Raw genomic sequence first — 24,254 nt, 5'->3', positions numbered from 1 at the left:
AGCCTTTTGAATTTTGATTTGATCAGGGAACCGGTGTGCTCTGCTTTGTTGGGCAAATGTTCTAATCATAGACGAGCACAGGCACATTGGAAAAGGTGGTTGCAGGGACATTATGTGATGAGTCATGCACCAGGAGTAAAATCTCTGCAAGTTTTGGCTATGACATTCACATACGCTGAACATTCACGTACGTATCACAACAGTTTGCAGCTATCTTCTATGGTGGAAGAAGAGCAAAAAAAAAAAGTCCATTTGCCTGATGGCCAGCAGCCCATCATCACCATTCAGCCATGGCGATTTGACGGCTACCAGCTACCTACCACGGCTTGAGGTCCCCCGGTGGGCCAGCCGTCCAGTTGAGTACCGTCTGCCCGGGCCTCAGGAAGACGCCGTCGCCGTGCGGGAGCTTGCGCGCGAGCCCGTTGAGTATCTGGTGGAACGCGTCCCCGGGCTGCGACGGCTGCGAGAACAGCACGGCGCGCTTCATGGCCGGGGTGGCGAGCAGCCGCTGCTTCCTCAGCACCACCTCCGCCGGGATGGAGGTGAGGATGGTGTCCAGCCTCGGGACGTCCTCCTCGGCGACGAACACGCCGATGTCCGCCCACGGGATGGCGTCGGCGAAGGGCAGCACGATGTCGTCCGCGATGACCACGGGGATGCAGCCGAACACCACCGCCTCCACCAGCCGGGGGCTCCACGGCGCCCACCCCAGCGGGCACAGGCAGAACACCGCCCGCTGCATGTCCTCGTAGTACGTCGCCGGGCGCTCCGTCGAGATGTCGAACAGCGGGTTGCTCCGGAAGTTCTCCCACACCGACGCGCGGGCGCCCCTCGCGTAGTGCCCGCCCTCGGGGTCGTTGCCGGCGTCGTAGAAGAGGCCGCGGAAGTAGACGAAGACGGAGCGCGGGGTCCCGGGGGGCAGGCGCCGCGCCTCCATGCGCGCCGGCGGCGCGTACGGTGGGACGGTGATGGAGCCGCCCTTGAGGCACGCGTGCCGCCGCTGCCCGAACGTCTGCACCAGCGTGGCGCGCCGGAGCAGCGGCAGGATCCCGCGCGCCACGGCCTTGTCCTCCTTGAAGTGGAAGCAGGCCCCGAAGTCGTGCGGCGTGACGAGGAAGTGGTCGGCGCCCTCGGAGCGGTTCCAGTGCGGCCAGCGCTCGGCGACGAGGCGGATCGCGCTGCGCATCATCCGCGGCGAGTCGAAGGGCATCGGGTGGCCCGAGGCGGTGAGGTCGCAGGTGGTGTACACGGGCACGAAGAACCAGTCGGCTTCCTCGGGGTCCAGGGTGCGGACGGCGCTGGAGAGGAGGGACCGGTGCACGAACACCTCCGTGGCGAACATGTGCGTCAGGCACCGCGGGTCCTTCTCCAGCAGCGCCGTGTTGTATCTGGCCGGGAGGTCGTACACGTAGACCTTGAGCCGGCCGACAGCGTCGTCCTCCAGAACATCGCCGGCACTGCCTGCATTCCATCAGGTTCAGAATGATGATCAAGGCTAGTGGGGTGGGGTGGGGTAGTGTATGACACATCTTTTAGTTTTGGCGCAGAATTGAGGCCTCAATAGTCTGAAATACGTGAAATTTGTAGTATTTTTGGAGGAATTATACAGTTTCTTTAGAAATTCACATTCCAAACGGCCATGGTTTGTCATCTCTCATCTGACACATTGATCGCGAATGAGCACATCTGAATTTGTTTGATTTAATTTTCGACAGAGGGGAGCAGCTCCACCATAGGCCACACGCTGAAACGCCCCCACCGCCTCCGCCGCTGCCCTCCCAGGCCTCCCTCCCCCGCGCCGCCGCCTCCCCCCAAATCACGGCCGCCGTCCGCGACCTCCACGCACCGCGCCGCCCCCACCGTACCCCTCCTCGCGGCTCCCTTCCTGCCACGACACCACCGCCGGCAGTGGTTGTGCAGAAGAGCGTGGAGCACCCCCCCCGGTTGGCGCTGGCACCATCGGGCTCGAAAAAGGAGTGGCTATCACGACAGGGTTTTGGTGAGCAAAGAAAGGTTTCTGCTTTGGTTCAGTTCTCAATTTCTCATGACATCCTGAGGTCTAGTATACAATTAACTTGACAACTATACATTCATTGCTGGGCTAGGTACATCACTTACTGTTAACTGGATATACTAGTAGCTTGAAGGTTCTAATTCGGGGAGTTGGAGACACAAGTTAAGCAGGCTTACGCTCAAATCTAATCCTGACATGAAAGTGATGAAACGGGTGTCGTGTTTATTTTTGTGCACAAATGAATAATTCCATCTTATAATTGTTATTCATATTTTGTTTTCTCTTTCAGTACCGGCTTTTCTTTTTCCTTACTGGTTCCTGAATTATGGAGTCTTTGTGGGAAGACCATTCATGGAGAAGGATGTGCTGATGGAAACAGCACAGCTACAGGATATGAACTATGAACAGGTGTCCTGATTGCCTGCCTTATTGATTATTGTGTTTCATACTAGTGCAACATAAGCCAACATTAATACCCTCTGGGCATAGGTCACAATTAGAGGAATTTTCAGAGCCAAATATGATGTATTGCTCTCCAGTTGTCTCATGCAGGAAGGATGCATTTTTTAGGTCCCAGTTTCTACTCATGTAAATTTGAAACTTCCACATTACCACAAACTTGAAGATCTCAAATGTTTGTTTTAATTTGTAGCCTATTGCCTTCAGATCTTCTCTACAACAGTAGCCAAAACATACATTTTTCCAAAGAAAAAATAGATTTTTTTTCTTTGTCTTTCAGTTATGCCTGCTGAATACTGAACAAAGGAATGTAAACATTTGCTCTTTGCTAGTGCCATCTTTAAGCAGTGGAGGTTTTACCCTTTGCAGTTTATGCGTACTGAATACTGAACAAGGGAATGTAAACACTTCCCCTTTGCTAATGTCATCTTTAAGCAATGGAGGTTTTACTCTTTGCAGAAGTATACAGGAGACACATCACAGCATTTAGGCAAGATGGAAAGCGCGAAGGAAATAGCACAAGGAAAAGAAAACCCGCCCCACACCTGAGATCCTCTCTGTATGGTGATCCTGCTTCACCTCCTGCGCCTCAGACCCAAGGAAGAGCACTGCTGCAGCGGTGGTGGCAAGAATGGCGATTGCCAAGACCGGCCTCATCTTTATGCTCCCCGCAAGCCCCTTGGCAGCACCTGTGTCTCCTTCCCAAGCCTCCCCTTGTCTGGTCTCACATGTTCATGAGCTAGGTAATAGTCACAGTGGTAGTTAAAGGTGTAAGGCAAGGGGGAAGCTTTTGTGCCAATTTTCCTACCAAGAAGCGTTTGGTGGAGAGGTGAAATGGAGCTTTCCTGGGCTTGCTTCATTCTTCCTCCTCTCCTCTTGCACACTGACAACATCACATATCAGGAACAATAACAGTACATGCGTACCTCAGAGGGAGAAAGGATCATGAAAGAGGGTAGGAATGCTGTCTCTTGCTGATCTTTAAATATTTTTCCCTAGCCTTCCATACATCAATTGCTAGGTAGGTGGATGGAGGTTCGTCCATCACTCCCCCCGCTCACGCACACACCCCACATTCATTTATCTGGCGCTTTGTGTCAAATAGCAAGGATCCATCGATATGTCTCCCAAATTTCTAAATGGTTTTTATTAGAATGGATCAATGGTTATTTTAACTTGGTGCATAACTATAGTTTGCAGGTAATATACTTCGCCACTTAAATCATGCCCGCTTCCTGAATATGGACAATGCTGTTGCATTTTGGCAACAAATGCTGGTTTGTTTGGCAAGGGTTCTTAATTATCCTAGATACTTGATTGCACAGGCATCGTTATGCTTTACTCAAATTGGTTTCCATGCATCAATTTGACAAGTAAAAAGCCAATTCCTCATGTTGTTTTGTCAATGTGTTTCATGTACCTATGTTGAGCCTTCACCACAATACTACCTCATGCAGTAGATTTTTTTTTTGGGCGTATTAATGGAAAATCTCTAATTCACAGTTTGTTTCAGCCTTTCAGGTTCTGATTGGAAAATTTTCGAATGTACACATAAGTTGTAACGGCATCGTGTAGGTAGCTAGGTAGGGCCACTCAGGTAATGTAGGGCTTGATCTTGCAGCAATCAGGTTATCAGGAAGCATGCAATCAGGTCAGGGAATGAGTTGGTGAGGCCTATAAGAAAACAGCTGAACTGATAAAGCAGCATGAGGAGCAAGTACCTCATATTGCATGATTTCTGCCTGAGAAAGAAATCCTGGGACCACCCCCAGCCCTTTTCAAGGCATCACCGAACGTTCTGACGTTCCGTTGCGGACTCATGTGCTCTTATCTTCTTGAAGAGTCCTGTCCACAGATGACATACCGCAAAAGAGAGCTAGTCCCACCTGACATGGTAGATGCTACCTTGAGCCAAATAAGCCGTTTTACTTGTATCCAGTATGCTTATACTATCTACATGTCTTCGGTTGGAAGTAAACTGGCATCCTTCACGAACCTATGTGAAAAATGATGAAAAGTCTGTTGCCTTTTGATCAGAGAACCTGTACAATCTGCTTTGTTCGACCGAGTGTTGTAATCACTCACCAGATTCCTACGACATGGTCTCTAGAAGATTGAAATGTGTCAGTAACTCAGTATGCATTCATACCGAACAGAAGACAAGGGACGATGGAAAGGGAACAAGAAAGAAAAGGTATGCAATGTACTGTAGTGATTTGGTCATCTATCTGTTCCCATGTACAAAGTCAGAGGAAAGCAGGCATCTCATCCAGACGACCAGGTCGGTTAAGGCGTCCCTCTCTGCTTCCCCAGGAGACTTGGAAGGGCAAAAGATCGCCACGCGTAATCGTCGCATGATAGATTGTGTCGAGCCTTTCAGAACCAGTGGCAAGGCTATCAGGAATCGTCAGCTGGGTGGCCAAGCCTCCTCCAGGTCATGTCGCCGTCTTCGAAGTCCTTTTTATTTGCTTGTGCATGCACTCCCTTGGCATGTAAGGGTAAAGGGTTAGGAGGCCTGAAATCGGCTAAAAAGGTTCAGACTTGGAGTGGATATCTGCACTAAAGGTCACTTGTCACTCAAAGCGAAGAACTCCCCCTTTTTTTTGAAAGAATAAAGCGAAGAACTCAACCACTGCTGATTTAACACATTTTTAAGGGGTTGGTGGAGCCCCGGGGGCCTTAAAAAACCGATAAAACGTCTGTCAACCGATCGACTGTCAACTGGTTAATACTTGCACTGAATGTTCTAGGAAGTCAAATTTCATCAGAAATTCGACCATGATGGAAAACTGAGCAGTGAAACTGAGTGAGTGTGAGCCTCTGTCGATTACAGAAATATGTCTACATCATTTCCTGAGCTGTTTAACCAAGAATTTAACCACCATTTGGAAGATGGATATGCTTCAGTTTAAATGTTTTTAGTGAAATTTGCAGCAAGAAAGAGATGAGACAATTGTGCGTGCCAACCAAGCCATGAACGCACGCGGAATTTCGAACAACTGAACACAAACAGTAGGCGCACGCAGGTTGACTTTGGCCGCACTCCAAAGCTACGGAGAGTGCTTGCATGGACCAGCCAGCCAGCCTGCCTGCCTGCGCTCCCGGTCTATCACTTATCAGCAGCAGCATGCTAAGCCAGCCACGGCCGGCTTTGATGCGACCCTGAGTCACGAGAGCTCACCTACCGGCCGATCCAGCAGCCATGTTTTTTTATGACGGCACTTAGCAGACATGTTTTCAGAACAATATTGGGATCCGTATGAACTTACGGAAGGTTTTTACACTTAGCCACAGTCATGTTCCCGGCTGCTGTATATGTGACGGCATAGAATGAAGAAACTGGATGTGCTTAATGGTGTTGGCTAGACTTAAACCATCAGTTTCAAGAGCTATCCGACCAAATAATTGATGTCATCTTATACCTTCGCTATTGGAAACTGAAATTTCCATGTGTGCCAGAAACAGTCAGAAATATAAGGGAAAACCGTAAGAAAAATTAATTCTGACAGCAAATCGGCAGGCAAATCCCGACAGGGACAAAATGACAGAGAAAATACAATGGCCTCCCGGTTTCCCGACACAAATAATTTTCCTGACGGGATTTCCCTGTGTGGTAATTCACAAGAAAATTTGTCTCTGTCAAATTGAAGAAGCCGTCGAGAATCATTTCCCTATGGGACCTTACCGACAGGGAAATTTCAAACTTCTCTGTAGGTTCCCCATCAGTGTAATTAATATATCCCTAATGGGAGTCTACTCACAAAAAATTGACAAACCGACTGACAAAAAAATTGAGTTACTTCCTGTCGGACACAACAGACATGATTTTTTATTTATTCTGTTGACTAGCATTTTAGGCACTAATATAGTAATAGTATTGCAAGAAATATTCAGGCTCAAGATAACATTATATGGTTCATAATTTTTCACATCACTAGCATCCATATTACAAAGCTAGAGTTCAACCAAATACATTGGCAACTAGATACACAAATATCTTTGCCATCATAATAGAGCTGACAAGTACATGATCATTCTACTCATAAGTAATCATTGTCCAGCCATATGTTGTTCAAAAAACAGGTATATGTATTCAAAAGACAAAAGTCAGTCAGCACCATGTTTGCTGCTGATTGATGATTGCACTAGCAGCCATTCTTACAACAAATTTCATTGCAGAAGTCATGAAAGTCATCGTCGATTGATCCACCTTTGTTGCTGCTAATGATTTCTCCATCACCATCCATTTCCTGACCTCTATCCTCGCCATCCCAATCCTCTCCATCCATATCCTCCCCATCCAAGTCCTCCTAATCAATGTCAGGCTCATTAAGGCCCTCCCCATCAAGGTCCTCCATGTCCTCGTGTTCCATATCATCCTTCTCTTCCATGTCATCTCCGGCGTGAGATGAACTAGTAGGTAACTGCAAAAATGATAGTCATGTAAATAAGCAATCGCATTTTAGAAATTAGTAAAACATAATCGAACTCTTTTAAGTTCCGACCAACACCAAGCATGAAGCACTCAAAGTCTCAAATTGTCAATGGCACTAGTATGTGTGTGACTAGACAAGTGCAGGAATGTTTTGACACAAGGGAGGACATTAGTTTTGACAGCTTACCATGAGAGTTAAACTAAGATGCAAAGTTGCAAACTATAGTAACCATCAACATGAGGCCACTTCATGACTGCTGCACTTTGTGTTCTCTTTCTAACATCAAAATGTATCAGTGGTCTAGTTCAATTAGCTGTAAGAAAACAGCTGGACCGTCTCTTTACAATAATTAACAATGGATTCATATGTACAAGTATCAAGTCACTATCGTACTTATATTTGTTGTTAATGCTGCAAGGCGACTCTTTAAGCCTAATGGAACTTCCTTTCCTAAATCACTGTAAAGATTCTACAAGAAAGATAATATCATGGTTAACAGGGAAAAAAATATCATGGTTAAGAATTCGAATACTAATAGGAGCTTTCTGTCCTAAGTCACTGAAGGTCAAAATTGAAATTAGATTTGTACCAATATCAAGACATTGGTTAGTTCGCCCAACTGGTCAACACGCTCATGTAAGCACCTATTTGCTTGACGCAATTGTCAATTTTCTTTGGCCATGTTTCGATAACATGCTGAATTTGATGCTGCAACCGCCTTAGCAACGGACAGAACATCAGCCTTTTTAACAGCACCATTTGCAATGGCTACGCATCCATGGCGCATACCACCAGAAACTTCATACAATACTTTTCCATCCAACTACAGGAAAATTTAGGTTTCCACACTACTAGAAAACGGGCCAAAGGTCCTGGCCAAAGATACCAGCTGCTGCAGCTGGTACCTTTGGCCAGCTGCGCTCAAAAGGAGGACTTTTGGTACCGGATTAATGCACCACCCGGTACCAAAACTCGCGAATAGGAACCGGGTGGTGCCACCAACCGGTACTAAAAGCCCAAGGAGGAATAGGCACCGGATGGTGGCACCACCCGGTGCCTAATGCGCTGACAATGGCACCGGGTCTTGCGATGACCCGGTGCCGCCAGGTGCCCAGGGCAAAGGCACCGGTTGGTAACTTCAACCGGTGTCGATGCCTAATATTTGGCACAGATTGTTCAGCACCAATCGGTGCCTTTGTGCTGCCACTATAAATACCCCGCTCCCTTCCTCCCTCCAACCTATCGTGACTCACTGTTTATGGCAGCCGAGGAGGGGAGGTGGATTTTTCACTTTTTTAAAAAGGTTAGTAATACTTTTTCCAATGCTTTAGCAAATTAATTTTGTAGATGTAGTTAGCACTTGATTTAGTTTATACACATGATAAATATTTGTAGATCTAGTTTGGGCCCGATTTAGTTTATGGTTTTATATTATTGTTATATAAATTATTAGGCATAAGATAACTATTTAATAAGATGTATTTAGAAATTGGGTTATTTTATTATTATATTATGCATAATATAACTATTTATTGTATATAATTTTGAGGACACTCCAATTTATTTCGTAATCAATCATTGATTTATTTAATTTATTATTTTTACTTCCAATATTGTTTAATAAATGATTTATGTTGACACTCGTTTGATGCTAATAAATGAATCTGAACCCAGATGAGTCGACAATGGATGTACATGACGAACCGACGTTCAATGGAGTTCATTGATGGCATGCATGAATTCATAAAAGTTGCTGAGAAACACAAGTACGGTGGTTCCGTTCGCTGTCCATGCAAAAACTGCAAGAATGTGAAGGATTACTCATCATCAAGAACCATCCACAGTCAGTTGTTCAATAGTAGTTTTATGCCGAACTACTATGTTTGGACCAAGCATGGAGAAAGAAGAATTATGATGGATAATAATAAAGAAGAAGAGGACGTGATTCCTGACTTTGCAGGCAATTACGATGCCTTTTTTTATGACACTACAATGAGTGAGCCTCAAGAAGATGCTAAAGGACACGTAGAAGATGATCTGGGTCAGATGCTGCGCGAAACTGAGGAAGTTTGCGAAACAGAAAAGAAATCGAGAGATCTGAAGCGTATGTTGGAGGACTACAGAACATTATTGTACCCAGATTGCAAACAAGGCCAAAAGAAGTTGGGTACCACATTGGAATTGTTGCAATGGAAGACATCAAATGGTTTGTCTGACAAAGGATTCGATGAGTTGCTGAAACTTATAAAAAACTTACTCTCTGAGGGTAACACCTTGATGGAGACAACATACGAGGCAAAAAAAGGTTGTTTGTCCTTTAAGATTAGAAGCACAGAAGATACATGTTTGTTCTAATGACTGCATCCTATATCGAAGTGAGTATGAAGATTTGAATTCATGCCATGTATGCAATGCATGCTAGTATAAGATCCCTCGAGATGATTCAGGCGACGTTGAGGGGATGCGTGTCAAGAAGAGGGTGCCTGCCAAGGTGATGTGGTATTTCCCTCTAATACCACGTCTGAAACATTTGTTCATGAACAAAACTAATGCTAAATTGATGGGATGACACAAAGAAGAACGTAAGCAAGAAAATATATTGAGACACCGCACTGATGGGTCGCAGTGGAGAAAGGTGGACAGAACATTCCCAATATTTGCAAATGATACGAAAAATATAAGATTCAGCTTAAGTATGAATAGCATGAATCCTTTCGGTGACCAGAGCAGTGGCCATAGTACCTGGCTTGTGACACTCTATATATACAACCTTCCTTCTTGGTTGTGTATGAAGCAGAAATTCATTATGATGCCGGTGCTTATTCCCGGCCCAAAGCAACCTGGTAACGATATAGATGTGTATCTGAAACCACTGATTAACGATCTTCTATTGTTGTGGAAAGAGGAGGGTGTTCGTATGTGGGATGCGCACGCAGAGGAAGATTTTAACCTATGTGCATTGCTTTTCGTAACCACCAACGATTGGCCCGCACTAAGCAACATGTCCAGACATTCCAATAAGGGTTATAGGGCATGCACCCATTGTTTAGAAGAAACGGACAGCACATATCTCAAGCACTGTAGGAAGATTGTATATATGGGTCATCGTCGATTTCTTCCGATCAAGCACCCATTAAGGAGGAGGCATGCTCACTATGGTGGAAAGGCAGATCATCGTACCAAACCTAGGCACCATTGTGGGAAAATAGTGTTTAAAATGGTCAAAGATATAAAAGTAGTATTCAGAAAAGGACCTGGCAGCAGAAGTGTGCAGAGTGATGACAGACGTGCACCTATGTGGAAGAAGAAGAGTATTTTTGGAGATTTACCTTATTGGGAAGTCTTAGAGGTCCGCCATGCAATTAATGTGATGCACCTAATAAGGAATCTTTGTATGAACCTTCTAGACTTCCTTGGTGTCTACGGTAAGCCAAAGGATACACTGGAAGCACGGTAAGATCTTCAACGTATGAAACAACGGGCCGCCCTACATCCAGAAAAAAGAGATAAATGACGTCATTACCTAGGTCCTGCGTGCTACACTCTTAGCAAGAAAGAGAAGTAAAGTATGTTCGACTGTTTGAACAGTATCAAGGTCCCATCAGGCTACTCTTCGAACATAAAGAGGCTACTAAACCTTAAAGAGAAGAAATTCGCACACGTAAAGTCCCATGACTGTCACATATTGATGACGCAATTAATTCCAGTTGTACTTAGAGGTATTCTACCAGCTAATGTTCGAGCAACAATCATAAAACTATGCGTATTTCTCAACACAATTTCTCATAAGGCAATTGATCCATCGAGTCTAATCAGACTACAAGAGGATGTAGTCCAAAGTTTAGTTAGTCTTGAGATGATATTTTCTCCATCATTATTCAATTTTATGACGCATCTTCTAGTTCACCTGGTCAAAGAGATTAGTATTCTCGATCATGTTTTCCTTCATAATATGTTCCCTTTTGAACGATACTTTGCAGTCCTAAAGAAATACGTTCGTAATCAGGCTCATCCAGAAGGAAGCATTGCAAAGGGTTATGTCACAGAGGAGGTCATCGAATTTTGTGTTGACTATGTGAAAGAACTCTGCCCAATTGGGGTTCCAGTATCACGTCATGAGGGGCGGCTGATTGGAAAGGGCACACTTGGAAGAAAATCAGTAAATGCCACAGATCATGCCACGTTGAGCAAAGCACATTTCACAGTTCTGCAACAATCAGCCTTGGTGGCTCCATACATGGAGGAGCACATGCAAATTGTGCGAAGCATGTACCCTTTGAAGTCTGAGACATGGATTACAAAACATCATAACGATACATTCGCCACCTGGTTGCAGAAGGAAGTCATGGCCAACGATGAAATTCACGAGCAGCTAGCTTGGCTAGCTAAGGGTCCGATAAATTCAAGCCTGATGTACCAAGGATATGAAATTAATGGATACACATTTATACAAGATCCCGAGATAATAAGAGCACCAATCAAAATAGTGGTGTTCGTATAGATGCCACTGACTCTAGTGGCCAAACGAACTCATATTTTGGTTACATTGAAGAGATCTGGGAACTCGACTATGGGCCGCTGAAGATCCCTCTATTTCGTTGCCAATGAGTTAAACTGACAGAAAAAAGTGTCGATATCGACGAGTACGGAATGACAACAGTAGACCTCAAAGAGCTTAGCTATCGAGACGAGTACATCAAGAAGGATAAGGAGCCGAACTGGGACGATCTTCCTTAGGTTAAACCTTACTGGGAGGAGTTCAAATAATACAAACTATCAGAGGAATCCCAAGGAAAATCTAAACAGGCCAAGACAAATGCATCAAAGAAGAAGTACAACTACCACTTTGGGGCTGGAGGGTATAAGAAGGCAGTTAAAAAATGGCAGAAGATGGAGCAGGACCTTATGGATAGAGGCATCAGGCCTGCGACTTGGGAATGGCCGGATAGATCCAAGTGGTAGTTATTTGCTAACAGCGCGACACTAAACCAATTGGATGGAACTTTGATCGTGCCACAACATATGCAAGAAGTGTCCCGCGATCTGGTCACAGCAATAGATGAGGCCCAACAAGGAACATTCCAGCCTCAAAGGGTGAATGATGAACTGACCAGGGCATTAAAGAATTCGAAACACCCTGGATGAGCCCGCAGCATCGGTGTGGTCCCATGGAAAGTTGCTTGGGCCGGAGATTGCTCTTACAAGACTCACCGAAAGAGCAAAGCCGAACAAGAAGAGAAACTCCGTGCCTTACAAGAAGAGATGAACAGGAAGGTTGCGTCCTTGGAATCTCAGATGGACACTAGGGTCAATGAGGCAGTGCAGCTAGCTCTGAGCCAAAGGGGCATTGGTGGATTGCACTCGGATGTTGCGATAAGCCCGGCCTCTCAGCGATGCAGCAGCTGTGCATCCACAGCGGCGCCCGACGTACAAGCTGATCAGCACCCCCAGATTGAGCCACCGGCAGTAGATGACCAGAGGTATCCAGTGGATGATATCACCATGGCGACAGCATGAGAGCTACATATGCGAGCAAAGAATATATTCATTCATGTAGCATATGGGTCAGCCCTGCCACTGAGTCCTTCTACTACAATTCATGAAAGGCCGATACCCCCTGGCTACGCCTCTACCACAGTTGAGCATATAGTTGGAAATAATGAGGATCTTGAGCTCAACTTCATTGGAGGGGATAGAGAGAAGACATTGGGAGACACACTGCACATGGTCGTTCTATGGCGCAAGGCCAACATCAAACTTACTGCAAGCACAATGGCTCCCGTGGAGACCGATCATCCGTCTCTGTGACCTCCCTCACCATCGTCCCCACAACCACCTCCCTCACCACCGTCTCTGCCAGGGCAAAGGGCCACGACTACTCCAACTCCTCCAGCACCGGAAAAAGGAAAGAAAAAGACATCATCCCTCCCAGCGGCTGGACCCTCAAAGAAGAAGCAGAAAACGGTCAAAAGAAAATTAACCTACGAGAAGACCGCTGAGGAGTTGGAAGAGGATAATGCTCGATATATAAAAGAACAGTTGAAGACTAAAGCCCCCCCTCCCCCGAAGAGAGAAAAGGTACCTTTAGAGGTAGGAAAAAAGATTCTCGCAAACGTAGACAACCCACAAAAACCGAAAAGCTTACACTCGGACTATGATCGGACTCTAATAAAGACCCACAAGAAGAGAAATCAGAAGAAATATGGCAAGACCATTCCTCATCTTGGCACACAACAAAAAAAAACTCGAGCCCCTCCGAGTGCCAAGGTTGCCAGACCTACACGAGGCGGACCTACACGAGGCGCAATTTATTGCTGAAACAGGATTAACGCTAGAGCAGGCAAGGGGGCAAGAGGAGGATGTCCCTGTCGCTCCCGTTGTTGCTCCATTCGAGCATGGAAAACCTTTTGTCACTGAGGAACATGAGATGAGTCTGGGCACGCAGATGTTCAATTTGCATAGATGGTACCTACGAATGTCGAATGACGAAATGAAAATGTTTGGAGTCAAATATCGTGACCATGATTTCTTCCGCGGGGAGGACGACTTCTGGGTGTACTTCGACAATCTATATCACATATACCATCGACAAAGCCCTCGACGCCTCTATCATCACCATTTGGATTTTGTAAGTATCACTTACCTCTACATTAATACTTTTTGTTAACAAGCAACGTAAATATATGTGTGCATTATATAATTTCTATTGTATCGTTTAGTATGGAGATTCAAAGAAGCCGAAAAGAAGGATGGCAACATCAGATCGGTTTTATGTCTCCGTTGCTAGTCAACCAGAAAGTGCTCAACAAAAATTATAAGGAAACGCGCCAAAACATGTACGATTCGTTGACTAAGCAAAATTATAAATCCTATATATTCATACCATACAACTATGGATAAGTTTTGGTCGACTCAATCCTCTTTTATATTTCTAAATAAATACTAAGTCAAATGCATGTACATATGCTATCCATATCTGCAGTTGTCATTGGGTTTTACTCATACTTGCCGTAGAGAACGGCAATCTTGTAGTGTTCGACTCAATGAGAAAACCAAAGTCCGTAATCCAACATATCTTAGACCCCTTGAACAGGTAAGTTCATTTTGCACAATCAAATCTTTTTTTAGTTTATAATAATTGTCGAATATCAAACTTAACTTTGAGCGCAGGGTGTGGAAATTTTTGTTGAAAACGAACAAAGGACGTGATCAATGGAGGCCCGAACTGAACGTTAAAATGGATTATCCGGTATGTTGATTCACGAACATTTTTCTAATTAAGTAATCCCAAATTGTTCTGTATTGAGTAATTTATTTGTTTCTCCTTAAGTGTGCGAGACAAAAACAAGGAACTGATTGGTGCGGGTATTACGTATGTGACTTCTTGCACATCATGTCTTCATGCGGGAAGCCTACTACGGAGGACCTAAAAGTACATACAAACCGTTCACTATTACATTTTTCTAATTATACTAACGCGAAATTAATATATCGGTCCTTTTCTCCTAAATGATAGATGTGTCGAATCGCGGATGAAGTTTATTCTACGGATCGGATCAATGCCGTGTGCGAGCAGCTCGCCGGATTCCTTTTGAACAAGATCCTGGATCCTAGAGGCGAGTTGTACCACGACCTCACATCCATAGAGGATTTCCATCGACGTCCTGTAGGGCCTAGTAGTTGGACTATAAATATGACTTGGACATTTGTAAATATTTCTAAACGTGATTGTTGTTTGTATATTTGTAAATATATTAGTTTAGCTAATTACCTTAATTATATGCTTTTATTTGACTTTTAGTTAGTTTTAAATATTCTGTGAAATTGAACACGACCAATGATCGTATAATACTGTAGAGCTCGGGTACGCTTAGCAATTATAAAAAAGTAGATAGTAATAAATAAAAAACAAAACTGAATTTGGACAAAATAGAGAAAACTCATTGGTACCGATTGGAAAGACCAGCCGGTATCAAAAGGGCTGCCAGCTTGCGTCAGCATGATAGCCTCTTTGGTACCGGTTGGTCTTTCCAACCGGTACCAATGAGTGCCTAAGGCACCGGGTGAATAATCCGGTGTTTTAGGCTGAGGCTATTGGTCTCGGTTTGGGGGAGCCGGTTGGAAAACCGGTTCCTAAGGCCGTTTCCAACCGATTTCCATGGTCTGTTTTCTAGTAGTGCTAGTAGTGCTTGGCCCTGAATTGATGAGCAGCCCTCAAGTGTCTGCCTTCTTGAGAGAGTACTAACGGGACAAGGAGACCAGACAGGAGAGATCTTGCAAGCAAGGGGATTCTTTTATCAAGGTTGTGACCGAGTATTATGAGAGTCCCACACCTTGGTTCCTCTCAACTGCTGAACAAGCAACACTCAAATAATCTTGCTGTTGTCCAAAATTAGGAAGTCAAGGTCTACATCACACCTGAAACTTGTGGCACGCATGCAACTTACTTTTAGAAAAAAAAATCTTTTAGGTGTGGTAGTGGTACTACTTAGAAACTGCACATCATTGTAACTCTAATGTACTACTTAGAAACTGTAAATCATAAATTGACCGTAACTAGAAATTCAGGTGTCAGAGGCATTTAAACACCCAAATTCTGTTTCCCTTCCTCCATGCATGCTAATTAGAAAAGAAGAAAAAGGAAAGAAAAGAAAAGGAAACAAACAAGTTTTCTTCCGTTGAAACTAACAAGCCAGGTTGGTGTGGTTATCCAAACCTAGGGATGGCACCCGCGGATGTGGGTGCGGGTTTGATGAAAACCCGCCCGTAGGCAAACCCGCGGGGTTGGAAAAAACCCGCCCGCAGGTAGACCCGCGGGTGCATTTCTACACCCGCACCCGCACCCGCACCCGCACCCGCGGGTTTCGGGCGCCCGCGGGTGTGACAAAAGATATAATAAAAATGCACAAATCTTTTAATTTAAATAGTCAAACATTACATTTCTATAAGTAATAAGGGCAAACTAATAACAAATTCCCAAATTCAAAGTATTAACGACAAACTAATAATAAATCTATAAATTTTTGTGCTCATTTTATAGTTAGGATAGTTGGAATAAGCCTTACCTAAGCACGTTGAGTTAGAGTTTCTTTGTTTGTGGATGGGTGCGGATCCACCCGCGGGTGAAATCTCAAACCCGCATCCGTCGGGTCTAAAATCCGCGGATACCCGCGTCCGCGAGTGCAATTGTCATCCCAAACCACACAGGCACGGTATTAGCTCACTGTATCCGTTGTTGGCATGATTGCAGATTGGAAGAAGAGACGATTGTTGCGTGTCAACATTAACATACAGTAGGCACACATGCATGAAGATTGAAGAACAACTCGACATAAGCACAGTACAGAGACCAGACGACGCACGCACGCAGGCAGCATGCAGGTTGACTTTGGCCGCACTCCAAAGCTACAAAAATAAGGAGTTCTTGCACGCGCGCCGAGCCGCTAGCTATAGCCGGGACGCGGCGAGAGACCGGGAGAGCTCACCAATCGCCCGAAGCCGAACGGCAACCGAAAGCTACTACACGGAGCAAAAGCCCCGGCCAGTGCAAGCGCAATCGTGAAGCAACAACAGTGTGCGCGCAGCAGGAAAGGATCACCGAGTGAGTGTGGATACGAGCCATGCATTGGTCGATCGCTGAGACCCCCATCGTTCGTCTGCATGCAACCTTTACCTGTCGATCATGCGATCGAGTGCCCCGGCCGATCCCCAGCACTGGTGTATATATAGGCCACCCGCCGTGCCTCCCCCAGCATCGCAGCACAGCAGAAGCGGAGAGCTTGCCTTCTCGCTTCATTTGGCGGCGGAGCTAGCTCCAGGAGATCTAGCAGCAGTGCAGGGAGGAGGTAGCTAGCAGAGGGGAAAGCGCGCGGAGAAATGGCGTCCTCCTCTGCTGTCCCTTCCAGCGTGTCCGCCGCGGCCGTCGCCGCCGTCGCCGTCGCCGCGGCGGTGCTGCTGCTCGCCGCCGTGGGAGCCGAGGCCGAGACGAGGAAGTACCAGTTCGATGTAAGTCTGTTTGGTCCAGCTCACGCGCCTCGATCGCTCTCATGCATCAACAACCTTTAATTTTGACCACAGCAAAGCTAGATAGCTAGCTAAAAGTGGCAGCAGCGATCGATGAGCATTGTTGGCGATTGGCCTAGCCATGCTGACGACGCAACCAAATCGATGCATGGCAGGTGCGGATGGCGAGCGTGACGCGGCTGTGCGGCACGAAGAGCATCGTGACGGTGAACGGGCAGTACCCGGGTCCGACGCTGTTCGCGCGGGAGGGCGACCACGTCGAGGTCGCCGTGGTCAACCGCTCCCCCTACAACGTCAGCCTGCACTGGCACGGCGTCCGGCAGCTGCTCAGCGGGTGGGCGGACGGGCCGGCCTACATCACGCAGTGCCCCATCCAGCCCGGCGGCCGCTACGTCTACCGCTACCGGATCGCGGGGCAGCGCGGCACGCTGTGGTGGCACGCCCACGTCTCCTGGCTCCGCGCCACGCTCTACGGGCCCATCGTCATCCTGCCCCCCGCCGGCGTGCCCTACCCGTTCCCCACGCCCGACGAGGAGGTGCCCCTCATGCTCGGCGAGTGGTGGCGGAACGACACCGAGGCGGTCATCGCGCGGGCGCTGCGCACCGGCGGCGGGCCCGACGTCTCCGACGCCTACACCATCAACGGGCTCCCCGGGCCTCTCTACAACTGCTCGGCGCCGCGGGACACGTTCAGGCTGAGGGTGAGGCTCGGCAGGACGTACATGCTCCGGCTCATCAACGCCGCGCTCAACGACGAGCTCTTCTTCTCCGTCGCCAACCACACGCTCACCGTCGTCGACGTCGACGCGCTCTACGTCAAGCCCTTCACCGTCGACACCCTCGTCATCGCGCCGGGGCAGACCAGCAACGTGCTCCTCGCCGCCAAGCCGGCGTTCCCGGGCGCGCGCTACTACATGGAGGCGCGGCCCTACACCAACACGCAGGGCACCTTCGACAACACCACCGTCGCCGGGATCCTCGAGTACGAGGACCCCTCCTCCGCCGCCGCCGCCGCCAGCAGCAGCAACCTCCCAATCTTCGCGCCGACCCTGCCGCAGATCAACGACACCAACTTCGTGGCCAGCTACACCGCGAAGCTCCGCAGCCTCGCGAGCGCCGCGTACCCGGCGGCGGTGCCGCAGAGCATCGACCGGCGCTTCTTCTTCACCGTGGGGCTCGGCACGCACCCGTGCGCCGTGAACGGGACCTGCCAGGGCCCCAACGGGTCCCGGTTCGCGGCGTCCATCAACAACGTCTCCTTCGTGCTGCCCGCGACGGCGCTGCTGCAGGCGCACTTCGCCGGCAGGTCCAACGGCGTCTACGCCACCGACTTCCCGGCGTTCCCGCTGGTGCCGTTCAACTACACCGGCCCGCCGCCGAACAACACCAACGTGATGAACGGGACCAAGGTGGTGGTGCTGCCGTTCGGCGCCACCGTGGAGCTGGTGCTCCAGGACACCAGCATCCTCGGCGCCGAGAGCCACCCGCTGCACCTCCACGGCTTCAACTTCTACGTCGTCGGCCAGGGGTTCGGCAACTTCGACCCCGTCAGCGACCCGGCCAAGTTCAACCTCGTCGACCCCGTCGAGCGCAACACCGTCGGCGTGCCCGCCGGCGGCTGGGTCGCCATCCGCTTCCGTGCCGACAACCCAGGTGCGTGTACAGCATGCACGTCTCTGCATAATGTGTCCCAAGTTCGCGATGTTTTGCTAAACTCTTCATCGATCCATGGTACTTGCTGTGTGTGCAGGCGTGTGGTTCATGCATTGTCACCTTGAGGTGCACATGAGCTGGGGGTTGAAGATGGCGTGGCTGGTGCAGGACGGGAGCCTGCCGAACCAGAAGCTGCCGCCTCCGCCGTCGGATCTGCCTCAATGCTAGGAACAAAACGAACTCCCCCATCAAGACCAATGGCCAATATCGCTTCACAAATTCACATGCATCTATCATTTCCCTCCAAATCACTGCTTCGTTTGCTCGATCATCAGTTGCCATTCACTCTGCTATTACATGATCGATCATGTGTTTTTTCAACCAATTAACTGATTATTGCTCAGGGGACTGACCATGTCAGATAAGTGTTTCCTTTCTTTTTTGTTTCATTGAACCGCGATATTGTCACCTTTCTTGTAGCTCAAAAGCTTGCCCTGAAGGTTTTTTGTGACGTGTATCTAATTCAATGTAACCCTTCATCTTGCTTGCCGCAGTAATTAATAAAGAGTGCAAATTTTAATAATGGTTTTGATGACGATATATGGTCTGTGTTGTTGAACTACACGGTTGCATACTTATCTGTTTCAAATCTCATACTTTTCTAACATACTTTGCCACCGTCCAATTACAGGCCTGGTTCATAATAACTTTCACAGACAGGTGATCGACCTCCTTCCGTAGCACGTGCATCCTTGTAAAATGCTTTTAGAACAATGATTTTATGATTTCAGTGCTTAGGTCGTTGGTAGTGATCAGCAAATGGATGTATAGCAGTTGATATTGGCATTCACTTTGATGCAACAAATGTACAGCCAGCAAACCGTACATATGACATGTTCGAATACATTGTAGCAAGCCGTACAGCTCAATCAACTAATGGATATATATAGTAGGGACATTCGTTACGATTTGAGTAGATGGTATTACTCCCCATTTATTTGGCCAAATAAGGTATATCTAGGTCATTGTTTAGAGAGTTACATTATAACCTTGTGAATCTTTTTAGTTTTCTCTACTACTAAAAAATTCCTAAGAGAGATTTTTTTTCGTCTTTTACGCTTAAAATGGTCCGCAGTACGCTTTCAATCCTTCGTCCGCCGCGCCGCTTCGCTTCCTCCAACCGCGCCCGTCTCGTTTTCGTCCGTCCCGCGCCCCACCCAAAAACCGTCCGCCCCCCTCCCCATGACCCATCCTAGATCCGCCGCCGCCCCAGCACCCAATCCCGCTGCTCCTCCCCCACAGTCCCGCCGCTCCTCCTGCCCCCCCAATCCCGCTCGCCGCCGGCACAGTCCGTCGCATCGTGCTGCCGGCCTCCATGAGCGGCAGGGCCGGTGCGCCAGCCTCAGGCGGCAGCCGCTGAGACGGACGACGGGCCAGCGGCCTCCCGCGGCGGCGACGGGCGACAGACAGTGCGGGCCGCGATATCCGTCGAGAAGGGCGAGAAGGCGTACACGATGACGTCCGAGATCTTCAACGTCGCCAAGGTAACCGTCGTCTCCGATTCCTCACCCACACCCCCACGCACGCGCTTCCGACCTCCCCTCGTGCGCCTCCTCCAGTCCTCCAACAATCGCGAAAAAAATGGATCTTCTCCACTGCTTCCTCCTTCCTCGATCCATCCGATATTGGGTTGATTGCATCTTTCCCTGGAAAGAATGTGATGCCTTATTTGCTCTGACAGATCGATTGTTTCAATTGGTTTTCATTACTAGGATCTTCTCTGATTTGTTCCAGTGTATGGGCAAGGGTCAGGTTCAGTCAAAGTCCGCACTCCGCAGACCATTTGTCGAGGATCCACAGACCACAGGTACTCATCATGCAGATCCCCTATTTGTTGAAATATCATAGCATGCAAACTATTTCAGTAATTTGAAAAGAAAAGAATCATTTTGAGTGGTTTTGACAATAGGTCAATCGGGTAAACTTATGGGTGCTAGAAGAATTGATGACCCGGTGTTGGGTAGAGATAGCTGCATCCGATGTCCAGACCATCCCATCTAGAATTGTAATATTCTTCTCTCAGTTTTTAACTTCAGCTTGGCCTTTTCTCAGCAATAGATAATTTTGATGCGAAGATCTATAGCCATTCAAACACCTGCTTGCCGGGACTTGGAAGTCATAAGCACTTTATGGGATGGCTGATATGGATGTATGGCATAACAAAAGCTAAGCCTAAGGGGATAGAATTTTAAACTTAATAAAAATGTAGTAAATCATTATATGAGATATCCATTGTTGTCATTATTTTTTTTGTTTACCCCGTAGCAACGCACGGGCATGAACCTATCTTAGTAAATGATTGCTCCCTATTTTTTCCCTTTCTTTATAGTGATGATGTTATCCTTTGTAGATATTTTTGAAGCAACCTCTTTGGAGCCCTCAAAGAAAAGCCCCTTTTTAGAGACCCATATACTGTGAAATGAGGTGCTCCACAATCAGATGCCAATTTCAGCACTCCTAAGTTGAAGAATGTAATACCTGGTGAGATGCACTCAAAACATAATTGATGTGTGTTTTCTTCAGTATGAGTTTGGACTACTTATCAGCTATCCTGTTAAAGGTTGAGATCATTGTGCGCATTATATTAGATAACATATTTCATGAGTGGACTGATGTACAGTTTGAATTAGTAATCTTCTCTAAGCCCTGTTGTCAGCTGATAAATAAGAGCTGATGTTAGCAGATAAATCATGTTGCCTTTTTTCCTTGATGGTGCAAAGAAAAACTAATTTATGTAGTGACCAGCCATATATGATGAGCCACTCTAGATGGCAATCATATATATACTTCATACACAATTTGCTGATACTTTATTATTATGAGTTCACATGCTGTTTATTGATTCGACTGGAGTAACTAGATTAATATATTGTCTTCCATATTAAATATTGCTTCTTACCTTTAATATATTGTGCTCCACCTGTCTATATTGGCATGGTTTCTCTTTCACTTTGTTACAGGATACATGGGTGTTAATATTTTTGTTCTGTTGTTAAAAGAAATCTTTACTACAATGCTTATTCAATTAGTTGATTGTATATTTCCTGATGCTGCAAGTGGGGTAAAAGTGGTGTACAGAGCAAAGGATTTTGAGGACCAGCGGGTGAGGTGTGTTCTTTTCTGCCACCAACCACATAATTTTTTTTTCTGCATTTCACTCTATTTTTTGAAATCAGAAAGCACATGGTTCTTGGTTCAGACAAAATTAAGTCAGAGCACATCAAACCAATGATGGATAATGAAGGATTTTACTGATGAGGGATGTGTATGGCATTTCCATGAACATAGCTGTATAAGAAAATCCTTTATTTAAAAAACCAGCATTGTTATACTGCAATTTATACCTCATGTTTCGGGCAAACAATGCTGGGACAACACATGCCACACACATGTATACATCTGTAGTTTGACTGATTCCTTATTCAGTTGGGAGAAACAATGAATGCCTCTCTCTCTAATTCTTATGAATAAGTAAAACCTTTGTACATTCGTATTTGCCGTGATAAAGCTCGATGCTTGAATAGTGACCACTGTTAGACATAGCATTGCATGATATCTTATAGTGCCCACTGCTGACCAGTCAAAGAATCTTTTGCAGCTTTTGGATTAGACTCACATGGCATTTGGAGCTACATTATACCATTGTTGGCTGCAAGTGGAACTTGAAAAACTATCATTTCTGGTGTAGCTTTTATTTTCAACATTTTTTCCTTCACATTCTCTTTTCTAATTTTAACTCCATACAATTATTGGTTGACAAGGAGGGTATTCTGAAGGCTAACATGACCACTACTCCTTGACAAGTGAAAATTTCAGAGAACGATGTCAATCTTGGCCATGACAAGAAATCAAGGTGGCACTTTTCTAAATGTATTTTCCAAGAAGCAAGCACAATTGAAAACGGAGGTCCTATAAAAAAGAAATAAGCAAGCACCAACAGGCGCTTACAGTTAGGAGACCTGACGAAGGATGATAGGGTAGTTGATGGAATTTTTGGGTTAGGGCAGATCGACTGTGTCATTTCTCAACTGAAACATTTTTCGATGTCCCTGAAAGTGTTTTCTCATTGCCTGGAAGGTTCAGATTACGGAAGAGGCATTCTTGTGCTTAGTGAGTATTGTTAGTTCCTATTGTGAGAATCCTGATACATCCACTTTGATGAGTAGAAATAACAAGTGTTTTTTTGTGCCAAATATATATTAGTACTATTGATATTGCACTTCTGATTTGATTAGAATCAGCAGTAGGTTGCTGATTTCATTATTGCTCAATATGAAGTATATCCTCATAGCAAGTTTGTTTAACATCCTTCATTTTCTTGATGCTAAAATTTTGAAATCCATTTCTTAGGAAACTTGGAAACCAGATAAATAATTTCTCCAAGGTAGTAGGAGCTTACTGCAAACTCTAAACTCAGTAGGTGGGCTCAATGTGTTTCCACAGCAGTTTTTCCATTCACCTGAGTTATTTTCGAACTTGATAAATATATGTTTAGTGGAGATCATATTATTCAAAATGCAATACTGGTTTTGATTTTTTTCTAATAGGTAGAAAATGGTCTTGATTGTTTCTAAAGTAGGCAAATATTTTTGTAGTGAAAGGTTCAATAACATATTTACCAGGAAAGAGTTGGGGATTCTTCGAGGTTGGATCATATGCCTACTGCAGTTTCATAATAATTAACATGAGATATATTGAATGATATCTTCAAGAAGAATAGAAGTAAAGAGAGAAAAACATGCGGAATCTCTTCAGTTGCATATAGAAGATAATTTTTCCCTCATTGACCAGCATTTGTAGTTTTCCATTTCTTCAGATATAATACCTTGTTTTCATTCTCTTCATCAGGAAGTGAAGAGCCATGGTTACTAATTTACGATGCTTGCACATTTCAGTGAATAGATGTCATTACTTCTTTGCTTTACTATAGATCCTGCCATTCCTGAAGGCATATATTCAATCAGCCAATGCAAAAGAAATTCCTGTGCGTGGATCTTAATGTGTCCCAAAACAATAGGATGATAAGGTCCACACAGTTCTTTACAAAAAAGATCCACAATATTTTTCATATTCTGTGGTACATTTGTTTGCATATAGTTGGCCTTGAACATCAATGTATGTTATTATTTTCTTATTATGAGTCCAAATTTGACCAACATTCGTGACAGGTGTTTTGATGATAGTCCTGGTTATATGTTCGAGCACTCCTATTTATCTTTGGTCAATGATCTATTTATTGTGTGAAAATTATGTTTGATGACTTCTATTTATCTTGGATATTCACGTGGTTTTTCATGAATTTTTTTTCCTGTTACCCGTGGCAATGCACCGGCATTCACCTAGTGAACAATTAACACTAGACGCTAGTAAAAATCAACATGTTACTTTTTTCGTTTTGGTTTCCACTCAAATGGGTTTGTGGAATTTGAATTCATTTTGGCTAAACTTATGAAACGGAATAACAATATTTACGGATATCTACCACCAAATCACTAAGAGAAAGTGGAGATCATATGTCCGGTATGGCAGTTCGAGGAGTCAAAATACCTAGTTTTCTTGTTCAGGATGGAAGCGTAAACTCTGCCCACAATTGAGAGAGGTAAATAGAT

At 45.8% G+C, this 24,254-nt stretch overlaps 2 protein-coding genes and 1 long non-coding RNA gene across 7 annotated transcripts; 2 read left to right on the top strand and 1 right to left on the bottom strand.

Annotated features, from left to right (window-relative positions):
• Positions 1-86: 86 nt before the first annotated feature.
• LOC120665256 (probable glucuronosyltransferase Os01g0926700) lies at positions 87-3,532 on the bottom strand. Its single transcript, XM_039944766.1, has 2 exons — positions 3,019-3,532; positions 87-1,461 (listed from the first exon to the last, which is right to left on the bottom strand). The coding sequence occupies exons 1-2, from the start codon at positions 3,128-3,130 to the stop codon at positions 317-319; spliced, it is 1,257 nt and encodes a 418-aa protein (XP_039800700.1). The 5' UTR covers positions 3,131-3,532; the 3' UTR covers positions 87-316.
• A 13,130-nt stretch (positions 3,533-16,662) lies between these two features.
• On the top strand, positions 16,663-19,168 carry LOC120665254 (laccase-12-like). Its single transcript, XM_039944764.1, has 3 exons — positions 16,663-16,914; positions 17,088-18,585; positions 18,683-19,168. Exons 1-3 carry the CDS (start codon positions 16,786-16,788, stop codon positions 18,811-18,813), a joined length of 1,758 nt encoding a protein of 585 aa, XP_039800698.1. The 5' UTR covers positions 16,663-16,785; the 3' UTR covers positions 18,814-19,168.
• Positions 19,169-19,707: 539 nt separating this feature from the next.
• Positions 19,708-22,840, top strand: LOC120665253. Of its 5 annotated transcripts, none has more exons than XR_005671128.1 (4): positions 19,708-20,129; positions 20,358-20,452; positions 20,555-20,650; positions 20,996-22,840. It is a non-coding gene; the product is annotated as an uncharacterized LOC120665253 (long non-coding RNA). The 5 variants fall into 5 exon arrangements; XR_005671127.1 differs by lacking the exon at positions 20,555-20,650 and having other exon boundaries at positions 19,721-20,129; positions 20,996-21,126; positions 21,606-22,840; XR_005671129.1 differs by lacking the exon at positions 20,555-20,650 and having other exon boundaries at positions 19,710-20,129; positions 20,398-20,452.
• Positions 22,841-24,254: the final 1,414 nt, after the last annotated feature.

Source organism: Panicum virgatum, chromosome 3N, assembly GCF_016808335.1.
Source record: "Panicum virgatum strain AP13 chromosome 3N, P.virgatum_v5, whole genome shotgun sequence".
Lineage (NCBI taxonomy): Eukaryota > Viridiplantae > Streptophyta > Magnoliopsida > Poales > Poaceae > Panicum > Panicum virgatum.
This window is presented reverse-complemented; position numbering and strand designations above follow the sequence as displayed.

Excerpts from the sequence above, each read along its gene's own strand:
- LOC120665256 (XM_039944766.1), bottom strand. The coding sequence starts at position 3,130 with ATGAGGCCGGTCTTGGCAATCGCCATTCTTGCCACCACCGCTGCAGCA. Across the intron at positions 1,462-3,018 it reads CCATACAGAGAGGATCTCAG|GCAGTGCCGGCGATGTTCTG; the intron begins GTGTGGGGCGGG and ends GATGGAATGCAG.
- LOC120665254 (XM_039944764.1), top strand. The coding sequence starts at position 16,786 with ATGGCGTCCTCCTCTGCTGTCCCTTCCAGCGTGTCCGCCGCGGCCGTC. Across the intron at positions 16,915-17,087 it reads CGAGGAAGTACCAGTTCGAT|GTGCGGATGGCGAGCGTGAC; the intron begins GTAAGTCTGTTT and ends GATGCATGGCAG. Across the intron at positions 18,586-18,682 it reads CTTCCGTGCCGACAACCCAG|GCGTGTGGTTCATGCATTGT; the intron begins GTGCGTGTACAG and ends CTGTGTGTGCAG.